Genomic DNA, 13810 nt, shown 5'->3' with positions numbered 1-13810 from the left:
TTAAATACCAATACACACGCGCGCGCGCACACACACACTTCACAAACAAAAAATTAAATTTGCGATGAAATTCATCTCTGTAATGGAAATCAGGGAAATCCTATTGCAGTAAATTGATTTTGCGAAAAAAAAGAAAAGAAAAGAAAAGAATGCTACAAATTTATAACACAGTTTTCATTGGAAATTTCGTAAAAAAATCTTCCATTTTATGGTAGTTTTGGGAGAGAAAACGTCTTTCAGGCGAAGAAATAAGATGAGAAGTTATACAAATTACTAGATTTAGTGGTTAGTTATTTATTTTGGAAAAATAACTAATGTGACAGCTTTTTTCAGCCAGAGCCAATAATGAATAATGCAACGACAAACAGACATGAAATTTTACCATTTGAAGTTAAAAACACAAAGACAACATTCGCAGTTAGCTCTCCACCTTTTTTTTTTTAAAGGCTTTTGGTTCACCTTTTTTTTCCCCCTCAACTCTGAAATATTCTTTGATAGAAATTAAAAAAAAATTAGAATAAGATGTTAATGTAATTGCTTGTGAGTTGGGAGCATTGAATGAGAAAGGGGAGAGAGAGATGAAAAATGGGTGTGGCCCGTGGAAGATCTGCCATACAGCATTAATTTGGTCTTCTCTGCTGCGAATTCAAGGAGATTAACACTCCATCCTTCGTATTATAACTCATTTTAATTGACTTTCACGAATTAAGAAATAATAGTAGTTAAGTTAGTAAATATTATATCTCTCATCCTTAGTATAAGATCTAAATAACTAATTTAAAAACATTTAAAAAATAGTTAAGTTGGTTATTTATAACAAATATATATTAACTTCCTTAAATTACCTTTTATAGTCATTTGCATTGAAACTATCTCTTAGTGAGATCCCCTCACATTTAATAGAGATATTTTGAAGAAAATTATAAATTTGGGAAAGAATATAGATTGAGGTCTTAAACATCCTTCATCCAACCATGCATATCTTCCAGTAGTCCAGAAATAACATCAATTCGTTGGTATATGTATCAGTATGATTTTGACTCAAAATACAGGCCAGATAGATTATATGGAAATAGTTCAAAAGAGGAACATTACAAACAAAAGCTGCAACATATGCATATTTTCTGAATAAATACATACATGGCTTATTGGTTATTGTATGATACTTTGCATGCTTTCCTTTTTATGTATACAGCCAATAACATAGAGTTCCTTTATGCACAATGTTTACCTGGAGGCCAAATCAAACGAAATACACGCTTAAATGTAGCTCCTATTATTTGGAGAAATTATAATGCTGTACTGTTGTAAATGTGGTGTACCATGTACCATATGGACACAAGAAATTTTCTCTTGTTTGACAGAAAAATTTGCAACAATACTTAGCCTTGTATATATAATGCTTCTTAGTTAATTCTCATAATCATCAGCAGCCATTTTGTGCCTTCGATCAAGGAATATCGGTCTCATTGGAGTCGTGACCATTTCAATTTTGAAGGTTAACAATGCTACAATTTCTGACATGGGAGGCCTCAGATTTGCACTAGATTGAAGACACAGCAATGCCACATGAATTGCTTGCATTACATCCTTCTCTGCAAAACCGTGTGCTCGCAGTTTTGGATCTACCAGATCCATCAGCATCGATTTCTCATAAAGCTTCCATGCCTGCAGTAATGAAGATTTGCATGTGTAAGCTCAGATTACTAGCCATTAAGAAATAAATAAGTTTTTGTAGAAACTAATAGAGCTTACGTAGTCAGGAAGGTACTGCATTTCTGATGGTAGAGTAAAATCTGTGTTCTTTCTGCAACTGATAATTTCAAGCAATAGAACTCCAAAACTGTATATGTCTACCTTTTCTGATAGTTCCCCTCTAGTAGCATATTCAGGAGCCGTATAACCTCTAACCGAGCAAGACAATGCAACAACAATATGTATGAATGCATGTTAAAACTATCGATGTCAAAGCAATTTGGAAGTTTCTTCATATGGATATATACCTCTTTGAATATTTGGATTCCCATGATAATGCAAATTTAACATGATAAACTGACTAGCATAGGAATTTTTCATTCAGAATGAACCATGCTTTTCAATACAGTATCGTTTGAATTAAGGACTCACAATGTTCCAGCAAACTGAGTACTGAGGCAATCTTGGTCTTCGGGGAAGAACCTAGCCAGTCCAAAGTCTCCGATCTTGGGGTGAAACTTGTCATCAAGGAGAATATTGCTTGCTTTGATATCTCTGTGAACGATTCTCATGTGTGAATCCTCGTGCAGGTATTGTAATGCCCGTGCAATTCCAAGGATGATTTGGAACCTAGTGCTCCAATCCAGAAACTGATTATTGTCTGCTGCGTAGCAAGCGCATTGAAAAGCACAATTGATTGGTTATGTCAATCCTAAGTTCTGTAAAATGCTAAAGAACACAGGTTATTATCAAGAACGTCTGCTTTGGACTTCAGTAATAATGAATAGGATCATACAGAAAATAGGAAAGATACCATTGAGTATGAGGTCCAAACTTCTGTTCTTCATGTATTCATACACAAGGATTCTTTGAGGCCCATCAATGCAGCATCCTAGGAGACGAACAAGATTTTTGTGTTGGATGCTTGTAATGAGTCTCACTTCTGCCAGAAATTGTTTTTCTCCTTGTTGTACTTTGTTCAGATTCAATGTCTTCGCTGCAATTAGCCTTCCATCTGCCAACTTCCCCTGTCAAAAACATAAAATGCACAATCATCAATAAATCAAGCCTCAACTTCCAGAAATGGTTTCTTATGAACGACCCCATCAAGTGTTCCCTTAACTATTTAATTAACCTGTATGATCGTTACAGTAATAAAATGCATATCGTATTGATGCAACATGCCAAGGGAACTCCATTAGATTCAGTATAAGTTATACCCTAAAGACAGGACCATATCCACCACTTCCAAGAAGATTATCAGGATGAAAATTCATTGTTGCCTTCTTCAGGGTCTGATAGTCAAAATAACTCATTTCCTGAACGCTGCCACTAAAGAAGTCTGCTGATCCTGTGTACATACATGGAAACCACAACATTTGAGGTTATGTAAGGTTTTATTGTTTTAATGTACAAGGTAGTATGATGTTTTGTTTCAAGTTACCTTGCTGCTTCTTTGAAGAAGCTATTATCTTCATTACCTCTGCCCGTGCAAACAAGAGCAGCATGATTAACAAAACTATCCTTCCATAAAACAAGTGAACTCATAAAAGATTTTATTTTAATTCTGAGATTTTCATATAAATTATACTCATCGGAGGTTTTGGCTTTGCCTGCAATGCCGGTTTGATACGCTTCCGACACAGAAACACAAGGATCAGCAGTATTATGAGTACTACTAGGACTACCACAAAAAACTTAAATCCTCCGAAGCCACTGAGCTGGGCCATGGAAACCTGAATAACTTGAGAATGTGAAGGAGGTTCCACTGCAGTCACAAAACTGACCATTAATCCTCTGGTTCATGACTCATTTTTAATGAGGCAAAAAAATGATGCAAGTTCATGCAACAATTCATGAAAGGTGATGTCTGATAAAGCTAAGACCCTCCAATTCTCATTTTGGTCAATCTAACTTGGACCAAACTTGATCACCAACTTGAGAAAATTATGATGCTAAATCTCCAGAAAATGACGCACAAGATAAAAGAAACTGCATTTGCTCACTATATATGTGTTACAGAAGAAAGCAGAGAGATAGACTGATAAAAACAGACTAAAGAAATTAGCAGAGAAGTGAACCGTGGAGTGTTCGGCGAGGTAGCGTGAAGGAGGAAGACAAGCTTGGCGATTCAGCCATATGGATCGTCATGTAACTTGAAGAATATTATGAACGGAAACCATATCCTCTTTATGTTGATATTAATTTATTAGGTAACCCATTGTCATTGTTGAAAAATCGAGATTGCCAGAGATGCTGAGAGACGTGAGCAAGGTGGGAGGGGCATTCTAAGGCTGTGTTATAGAAGTGATCGAAACAATGCATTGTTTGGATTATGCAATTATAGTACAATGACAAATACAAACATCCAAACATAAATTTCTCTTTGCCTTCTTTGGTTCTCCTTCCAATGCAATTTCCATAATATTATTTTAGGCAACGGAATCTTTTTTTTTTTAATATACTTCATCTATCTTTTACTCCTCTTATCCTATTTATAAGTTTCTTCCAATATTTTCACACAGACCAAGAAATTTTTTTAAAAAATCTTAAATTTCATTAATTCTCATTTAAAATTCAACAACTTTTCAACTTTATCCCTATTTAATATACATTATACTGTATGTAAACAAAGTCAAGAAAATAATAAATGAAGGGAAAATTGTACAATCATGCAAAAAATTTCTCTCAATACTCGATAAATAAGACAAAAAAAATCTTCTCTCTCTGCCTTATAAATAGAATCAGAGGAGTAATAAATATAGTAATTAGGTAATTGATTTGTGTACATTAAAAAAGTTACGCAATTTTTTTCCGAAAAAATACTGCTATGTGAATTTACATTCAACTGTATTGAATCCTTATATTTATCTTTATTACTTTTCATTCCTCTCTAATTTCATTAGATTTTTTCCCATATAGATAGAGAGGGTTTGAATATTTCCACTTCATCGTTATCTTTATAAATTTTTGCCTTTTACATTACATATAAAAAAATTTTTATTGTGTCCTAGGTAAATTACGCGCATTTTTTCAAGATTTAGTAAATTGACCACAACATGTGTTTCTTCCACCAAAAAAAAAAACTGGAGAGATAAAGTTATTTTTTATTTTACACAATTTAATACACACAAATATGTTAATGTTAGGTTTAAGTCTAAGTCATCATCCAAATGTTGCAGGTGAAGCTTGCGAGCTTGCGAGATAATGTTATTTTAATGCATATAAAAAAAGCTTCTAATAAAAGAAAAATAAAAACAAAATGAACTAAAGTGTTCCCACAAAGTAATTTGGAAGGCCCAAACTTTGGGCCTTACTTGTATAGAGGCCCGAAATGATTTGGACGGACTATGTCTTTAGGAGCATGGCTTCTTGGGTAATAAAAACATATTAACAACCACAGAGGAAAACGATAAATATATAAAAACAAAAATACAATTGAAGTACCAACAAGTATTGGTCCAAGTGAAAGGAACTTAGACACCTTAAATATCATGTATGAGCTTAATTTTTAAGCGGTGTGTATGAAAAAAATACTGTTGGGAGGAGTTCCCGGTACGGCGCTTGACAGTATCTCGAGAGATTAGTCTTTTACCGTTCGGGTGGGAGGATACTCTGGGTAACAAAAAAAATACAATTGAAGTCATCTAATTTAACGCAAAGGACAACACAGTACACAGAGAAACCTAAATGGTTACAACATTCCAATAATGTAATTAACCTACTCAACCTAATGAATATGTTTTCTTATTGGAATTGTACCTTGTGGGTCAATTTGTAGATTGATTCACGAATTTAGAGATATCAATAAAACAACACATAAAACAAACTTTTTACTAAGAAGACACATTGCGTATGATTATTACTTTCAATAATCTAAATATCATGGTAAAGTTTTAGGCAATTTTTAATCAAATTTTAAGAAAAGGATTTCCTACCTAAACTTTAGAGAAGTTTTTAGTTTTTAATAAATATTACAATTTCTAATATTTTTAATCAAAAGATTATAAAATATAGATTTGTTTATGTGTGTGTTTGTTCCCTAAGAAAATAAGATATAAATTATAGTACCACATTGATATTAATTATAAAATGATAACAAGTAATAAGGATTAGAATCCATCATATATAACTAGCTTTGAAGGAAAGCTCCATTATTTTAGCAAGAAACCGACAATAATAAGCTACTAAATCTAATAATAAATCTGCCTAATTACCCCTTAATGTATAAACTCTCCCAACTACTTTCGTTTTTTAATGTATTGCTGGCTACCTCTGGCTTTAATCTCCCTTATATAACTTTAATTTTTTGCCAGTTTAATAAGTGATCCATACATCTGAGCACTCTTTTGGTACAATATTCCAAAACTCTGCAAAGCCAAAAAACTTATATTGAGTTTGAGAGAGCAAATTATATCCCCTTATATCATGTACTTATTACCAAAAAAAAAAAACACCAAATTTGTGATGAAATCTGTGTGTCTGTGTGTGTGTTCCAGCTGGGGATTTATTTATTAGTGTGCACTAAAGCTTCGTTTGATTGGTTGCTTGGTTAGCTGAAATTATACTAATGAAAGCTCATTTTATGGGTGACAATAAAAGTGCCAAAATAAAAGCAAATAGCTCTTAGCCAATAATAAACAACTACATATACATGCTACATACACATGTCCTCTCTAGTTACTTACTTTTCAGTTCCTATTTATAAGTCACTTCCAACATGTTTCACACAAACTAAGAAAAACCTTAAACTTCATTAACTATCATTTAAAATTCAATAACTTTTTCACTTTATCTCTAGTTAATATACATTATATCTCATGTAAATAAAGTTAACACAATAATAAATGAAGAGTGAAATTGTACATCTATACAAAATTTTTTTCTTAGTGCCCTATAAATACGATAAAAAAATGTCTTCTCTCTCTGTCCCACAAATAGAACCAAAGGAGTACTCTCATCCTTTTATTAAGGTGCCAATTTTTAAATTCATCTTATTCTTTTCATAAAATTTAATTTGGAGTTGTCTAGTTATCAAATACATTTTTATCAATTTTATCCCTAATTAATTGTATTATCATTTTCCTATGCCTTTTTTTAATCTTTTCTCATCTTTTCTCTTTCCCAATCTCATCTACCCTCTCATATATTTCATATATATTTATTCACTTTTAACTAATATTAATAGATTTTTTTAAAACATTTTGAATCTTATAAGAAGAATTAGAGATAGCATAAGTTATCTCTAACTTCTTTATTGAAAGTAAGGGCTTGGTTGGATTAACGATCAATAGGCACATTTATGTAAGTCGAGATAACATTTTTCTCATATAGTTATTTTTTATTCTGTAAATCACAATTGAATGGTTGTTTATATATTATTTATAAGTCATTTCAAACAAACTCTAAAAATGTGGTTGAACTATTAATTTTGTTTATAAATAAAAATTTTTTTTCCCAAATTTACATTTATTTAAATATATAAAAATAAAAATAAAAATAAAAATTTCAAATCTTCTTCTAGTAAATATAGTAAGGATAATATTTAAAAAATTAATTAATGCTCCATCAAACATATATATAGGATCATCAATTTCTTTTAGTTAAAAAGCTTCTTATATATAAAGGAGCGGAGAGAGTTTGTGTGTATATAAAATAAAACATGCGATATTTTTATATATTTTATGTTATAAAATTATAAAATTAACGACCCTATTAGTATTTTTTAAATATAATATCAATCCATGTAAGAATATTTCAAAGGTATATTTAATAATTGGTGAGACAAGTAATTAATTATGAACTAAATAAAGTAAAGGTTACTAACAATAACCACTAAAATGTGGACTGTTATATTTGAATGAAACTCATATTTACATATAGAGATGGGAGAGACTATAGTGCGCAAAATGAAAGATATGAATTAAGACCCAACAATTTCGACAATACATTACTTATTCAACCTAGCCCTTCCACCATAATCAAGTCAACCGCCTCCCTATATATTACTTATTCAAACTTGCATGCACTGTCATCACTACTCTTCACTAAATATTTACTTATATATCCGCAAATCTCTTGGCTTTTTAATTTGTGTCCCCCCCCCCCCCAATTGAATTGCTGGTTATTATCACCCAATTGAGAGCAAAGTAAAGAAAGAGATGAGGCTGCAGAAGGATGGCTCTGAAATGAGAAATGAGATAATCATAATTGGTTTTGTTGCTATTTGTAGCTTATTGGTTGCAGTGTTTGGGGATGGAGACTTGGATAGAGATCTAGAAATAACATGGGGTGATGGGCGTGCGAGGATGGTTGGGGATAATAATAATGAGCAGATTCTGAAGCTGTCTCTCGACAGAGATTCTGGGTCTGGATTTCAATCCAAAAACCAGTATTTGTTCGGAAAGATTGACGTTCAGATCAAGCTTGTTCCTGGTGATTCTGCTGGTACTGTAACTGCCTACTATGTAAGTCCATGTTTACTTGATCGATCTCTCTCTGTATATGTATATATATTGTCATAATTTCATCATCGTTTAGCTTCTTTCTTTCCCTTCAGTTATCTTCACTGGGTTTTGCTCACGACGAAATAGACTTTGAATTTCTGGGTAACCTCAGTGGTGATCCCTATGTTCTTCATACAAACATATACACACAAGGCCAAGGCGACAAAGAACAGCAAATCTATTTGTGGTTCGACCCCACCAAGAATTTCCACACTTATTCCATTCTCTGGAATCCACTCAACGTCATGTACCTCTCTCTCTCTCTCTCTCTCTCTCTCTCTCTGTGTGTGTGTCTGTGTGTGACGATACGAATTTTGATTGATTTTGTTGTGATGTATCAGATTCTACGTGGATGGGACACCAATAAGAGCGTTCAAGAACTTGGAAGCAAGAGGGGTTCCATTTCCAAAGAATCAAGCGATGAGGATATATTCGAGCATCTATGACGCAGATCAGTGGGCCACGAGGGGTGGTGCAGTGAAGACGAATTGGAGTGAAGCTCCGTTCATTGCTTCTTACAGAAACTTCAATGATCGGCATGCTTGTGTTTGGACTTCGTCTTCTTCGTCTTCCTCTTGTTCTTCACACCACCAATATTCATGGCTGCGGCATTCCCTCAACGCCTCTGGGGAAGCCATGATCAAATGGGTCCAGAAAAACTTCATGATTTACAATTACTGTACTGACACCCAGCGATTCCCGCATGGCCTCCCTCCTGAATGTTCATCGCCTTGAAAAATAATGCCCTCGCTTTTAGATTTTGCCACTGCAATCTGCATCAACTTATTTTCTTTCTGTAGTGTGTAAATGATGATGATGATGATGATGAAGCCGGTGGTGTTATTGTACTTTTTTTTTTCCCTTTTTAGATTCAAACTAGAACTCTTCAAACTCTAAAAACAGTAAGTTGGATAGTGTTCGCAATTTATGCGGGATTCACAAGGATAAAGACATTTAAAAAAGACGAAAAAAATAAAATAAAAATGATTTTCAAATCTCGTTTTGTTACTGATATGGGAATTAGTGCGAATAGCACTGATGACAGGATCTCCAGTTCGATCTAATTTATATTGGCCCATGGCCTGTAACCAATGATCAAGATAATGTATTCCAGTGATTTTTATTTAAATCTCACACACACACACACAATCAAATAGAAGGCCCAAGGGCGCCATATTCTAGGAGTCCAAACTATGTAATTGAATAAATCCTTCTCTATCTGTTACGGGTCAAGGGCTCATTTCCCTTCTTCAAATTCTGATTCATATTTTTCGTAGAGAAACACACACGTGTGCGCGCGTGCACACCTCCCCCCACCCAATACTATCTCAACTACACAAGTCTTTGAATTGAACTCATAGCATGGGAAAGGTCATATTATCTACGGTTAATTGAGAAAATCAAAACATTCCTACAATCACAAGTTATGAAAAAGACGAATGTCCTTTTTGGGAAAAAAAAAATGAAATGAAATGAAATGAAAAGTAAGGATAGATTAGAATATACTTTGAGGCTCAATAATAAAAATTTATTCAGTTGTGGAAACTAATCAGATTTTTATTGATTTGTAGAAGAAAATTTAGAGGAATAGTTGTCATTCAAGATAGGCTCAACATGAATACTGGATTATGTTGGAGTATGCAATATAATTGGCTATCCATTTATTTTTACCTGAAAGGAGATATTACTCAAACATAGGACTCGTTTTTTCAAGCAATTCACTCTTCTTGGAGCGGATTACAGTAAATATGCATTTGAATTAGAATGAAGCTCATAGCAATGGAACGACATTTTAATTCCTGATCACAGATCATCATACCAAAACAACTAAGATAAGGAGGACCACACAGAAGCTACCCCAGCTACAGTCTCTCTTAAATTCGTTTCATTCGTATAACAGGTATTTCAGAAAAATCGTCTCTTGAAAGAAAAAGGCAATGATGGGACGTTCATCAAAGATGACAACAATGCACGAAGTTGACAGAAACCAAAAATGTTCACTAGAAATAGAACGATTCCTCTCCTTAAGGGAAGTATGAAATCCCTACTACTAGGTGCTGTCCAAATTCTGTGACCAAACAAAATTAGAAGAGTTTGCCTTAATAAAAAAAAGTTTCCCCATTATGATCATTATTCCCTCTAACACGCTGCATTCAAGTCCAAATGACTCCATAAACTCATACACGATTCCATCATTAATTTGCTCAGAATTAAGAAACCACATAAATATATTTCAAGCTCCTTGAGTTTGAAGACATGGCTGGCTATCAACAAAATAGAAGGCTATAGTAACTAGAGTAAACAGGTTGCTTCATACCTATTTTCATGTACACAAGAGTGGTAAGCATATTTACAAGAGAAAACTAACTAGCCACAAAACAGCTTACTGGGGCCCCCAAAAAAATTCCAATTCAACAATGGGAAATGAATAACCAGGAAGTCAAGTGATTGTGTCCCGCACAAACTAAAAGCCCCAGTGCTCCTCTTTTACCTAACCAACCACGCCAGAGGGGTTCATCATGGCACAAGCTCTCTGCCCCTTTTATGGATCCTTTCGTCTTCCCTGTTAACCATCAGAAACAGGGCATTATTCAAATAACACCAACGCAATCAACAATCAACAATCAACTATCACTTTCATCCACCTTAAATCAAAAGCAGTAAAACACCACCCAGTGAGACCCAAAACAGAATCATAAACTCTCAACTTATGCTCAACTTGCGGGCCTTCATGCATTTGCCGATGGAAAGCAAATACAATCAAGCCATGCAAAAGGGCACCAACCAAGTCCTTGAATTCAGGAAAGAGCCCTCATGCTCCACCATCAATCATCCAAGATAGATCTTTTGATATCATAGGCAAGATAAACCTGCTAATGATGCAGATTGCTGAAAGCAATAAATCTTTGATAAGAATATGGCCAGGTATTCCCATGTAAGGATCATATCAGATGATAAACCTTTCAGCGGAATATGCCAAGAATTTAAAGAGGTATCAGATTAAAAGCATTACGAAATTGAATCCACATTACCATTTATCATCAAGAATTAAAAAAGTGAGTTTCCTTGAAAATGAAAAGTGGGAGATATTCATGATGTAAGTGAAAAATCGAAGTAACCTCAACATCACATTTCTCAATTCACATGTTCACTTGTGCAGAAAACAAAATTGATACCACAATAACCTTTCAAGGGTAGTAAATAAATCAGTGCTGACAATAATGTTACCGAAACATCATCCTATGACTTAAAAAAAACTTCGTAGCCAAAGAACATCATAGAATCATGCAGGAAGGGATTTTATTTTTCTCAATCGTTTCACAGATGGAGAAACACCCTTCACTGCCTTCCTGGCCTTCTTCAATTTCAGCTTTTTAGCTGGGAGCGGCATCTCCCGGATGGGACCTGGCGGTACACCTTTCTTAAGTGCACTTCCTCTGGGTGTAACAGAGGGAGGCAACCTCAAGCTCTGAGGAGGTAAAGGATTTTGTGGCTTCCACACCAAGTTATTTTTCATGGAAAACCTTACTTTCTTTTTACTTCCCTCCCCACCCTTAACAGCTTTGATGCCTTCAGCATCTCCACAACTCACCTCAGAATCTTGAGATTGCTGTCCTTTTAAAGTCTTTGTTCTCTTTCTCTTCTTAGATACAGTTCCCGTAGTGGTAGCTTCAGGAGAATCAGAGACCCTTGCAATTCCATCATCCAAGCCTGCTTCGGCAGCAACAATCTCAAACTGCTTCTGGAGGTTTGAAATCACAGATTCATTCAATATATTGGTTTGTTCATCGTTTGAGCCATTTTCACAAACTATGACTTGATTCTCATTCTCGGTAGCAATCTCCTCCTTCATAGAATAAGAGGGATCACGCTTCTGTTTCTTCTTAGCCTTTTTCTCCTTGATAATAGAGGCTTTTTTGTCCTTCTTACATTTTTTCAACTGTTTACCAGCGGCTCCATTAGAAACCTTTGAAACGTCTTCACAACATTCCAAACCACCTTCTGGAGCATCCACATCCATAGTCGTCGCAATAGGAACTAAAGTTGGCACATTGTCTTCATCCTGATCATCAACATCAGGAATTGAGAACTCAAATCCTGAACATGCCATGTCTTTCTCTAACTTCTTAAATTCCTCATGTAGAGCAAACAATACTTTTCTATTTCCCTGGCAGCATTCAGGTGAAGAGCCCAACTCATAAAATTTCATCGAGAACCCCATGACTAATCCTATAGTTCCAAGCACCAAAACATCATCTCCCGAATCGATCTCATCCCCTGCCTTCTTAACCTCCAACAATCTCTTCGCCATCTTTAGCAGCTCATCAAACATATTAGACTTAATCTTTCCCAACAAGACTTTATCAGGCAATTTTCCCATAACGGTGATAAAGGGCTTGAAGAGAACCTCAAGCACTTGCGACCGAATGGGAAGGAAAGGCCTAAGCTCTTCCAAGAAAATAGAGGCAATGTGGTAATTAACTCCATTGCCCTGCAACTTATCTTCGGCAGAGAAAGTCCTCTCATCCAAAACACCCACTAACCGTTGGGTAAGTTCCAAATCCCACGAATTCTTTTTGAGAAGAACAAAAAAATTGTGGAGAAATCTCCGAATTAAGAGGTAGAACTTGTCTAACCTGAGGGCGTCAATTCCAGACCATTCGCGACGCATAGTGAGCACGAAAGTGGAGAAGTAATGCTCAGAGAGACCCAGATCGAGAACTAGAAGCAGTGAGGAGAGGCGATCAATGAGTTCAGCCTGAACAGGGACCTTGTCCGCGTGCCAGACGCAATAGAAGAGGCCCTTCCAGAGCTTCTTCATGTCGTCATCGGGAAGTTGGGATTGTGAAGGAAGCCACGTCTTGAAAAGGACTCGAAGAGCCTTGTCTCGAGTGGCCTTGTTGCAGCAGGCAAGCTGCTTGATGAGGGAGCGACCCAGCTGTGACCCGTTCTCCATCGGTTCTGTAGCCGATAGACGGATGGATGCACGGTTTGGTCTTTTGGGAAACCCTAGAGCTTCGCGGGTGACGACGAAAGATGAGTTTTATTATAAGGGCATGAATTATCTCTCAATGGACCCTAACGGAACAATCGAGCGACAGAGCACGGAATGACGAGGTTTGGTCGCCGTTGTATTTCTTGCGTACTTCGGTCCACGAAAATTAAAACCCTAGGTATTGTTCTGGATATAAATTATATAACTCTGTGTCATGCTCAAAACGTCAAAGTTTACCATTATTATTTAAATTACAACATTTTCAGTTACATGGTTGTACTTGTATTGATTTTTATTAAGACAGTTGCTAAACTGTGAAACATTAAGATCTGAATGGATTCGCCATTAGCAATACAATTAGTATTAAAAGGTAGGAAATAAATTAAAGTTTTAGACTTTTATAAAATAATTATCAAATTAAAATATTTTATAAATCATTAAGCTTTGGGAGGAAGTATGTAAATGGATAGGCTTTAGGCTTATTACTTTTTAACTTGTACATTTTTTTCAGTTCAAAGACTTATTTTTTGCTTTTCAACTCACATTTTATTTCTTTGTTTTTTTGTCTGAGCTAAAAATTGTGTTTAAGGTCTTGGATTATGGCACTCTCCAT

General features: G+C 35.0%; 3 protein-coding genes across 4 annotated transcripts; 1 reads left to right on the top strand and 2 right to left on the bottom strand.

The window, feature by feature from the left end:
- Positions 1-1410: 1410 nt before the first annotated feature.
- Positions 1411-3485, bottom strand: LOC114711214 (putative serine/threonine-protein kinase). The gene is made up of 7 exons (XM_028895585.1): positions 3358-3485; positions 3140-3219; positions 2916-3046; positions 2510-2723; positions 2128-2359; positions 1756-1906; positions 1411-1668 (listed from the first exon to the last, which is right to left on the bottom strand). Exons 1-7 carry the CDS (start codon positions 3483-3485, stop codon positions 1411-1413), a joined length of 1194 nt encoding a protein of 397 aa, XP_028751418.1.
- Positions 3486-7856: 4371 nt separating this feature from the next.
- On the top strand, positions 7857-8936 carry LOC114711202 (probable xyloglucan endotransglucosylase/hydrolase protein 23). The gene is made up of 3 exons (XM_028895565.1): positions 7857-8162; positions 8255-8448; positions 8543-8936. The coding sequence occupies exons 1-3, from the start codon at positions 7857-7859 to the stop codon at positions 8934-8936; spliced, it is 894 nt and encodes a 297-aa protein (XP_028751398.1).
- Positions 8937-10365: 1429 nt separating this feature from the next.
- On the bottom strand, positions 10366-13327 carry LOC114711181 (ribosomal RNA processing protein 1 homolog). Of its 2 annotated transcripts, XM_028895540.1 has the most exons (2): positions 11794-13324; positions 10366-10764 (listed from the first exon to the last, which is right to left on the bottom strand). In XM_028895540.1, the coding sequence occupies exons 1-2, from the start codon at positions 13156-13158 to the stop codon at positions 10744-10746; spliced, it is 1386 nt and encodes a 461-aa protein (XP_028751373.1). In that variant the 5' UTR covers positions 13159-13324; the 3' UTR covers positions 10366-10743. The 2 variants fall into 2 exon arrangements, with proteins under 2 accessions (XP_028751373.1, XP_028751372.1); XM_028895539.1 differs by having other exon boundaries at positions 10389-13327.
- Between the last annotated feature and the right edge of the window lie 483 nt (positions 13328-13810).

The sequence above is a fragment of the Neltuma alba genome, unplaced genomic scaffold (assembly GCF_004799145.2).
Source record: "Neltuma alba isolate B1F8T4 unplaced genomic scaffold, ASM479914v2 tig00011283_pilon, whole genome shotgun sequence".
NCBI classification, from domain to species: domain Eukaryota; kingdom Viridiplantae; phylum Streptophyta; class Magnoliopsida; order Fabales; family Fabaceae; genus Neltuma; species Neltuma alba.
The sequence above is the reverse complement of the archived record's forward strand: the minus strand, read 5'-3'. Positions and strand labels throughout refer to the sequence as shown.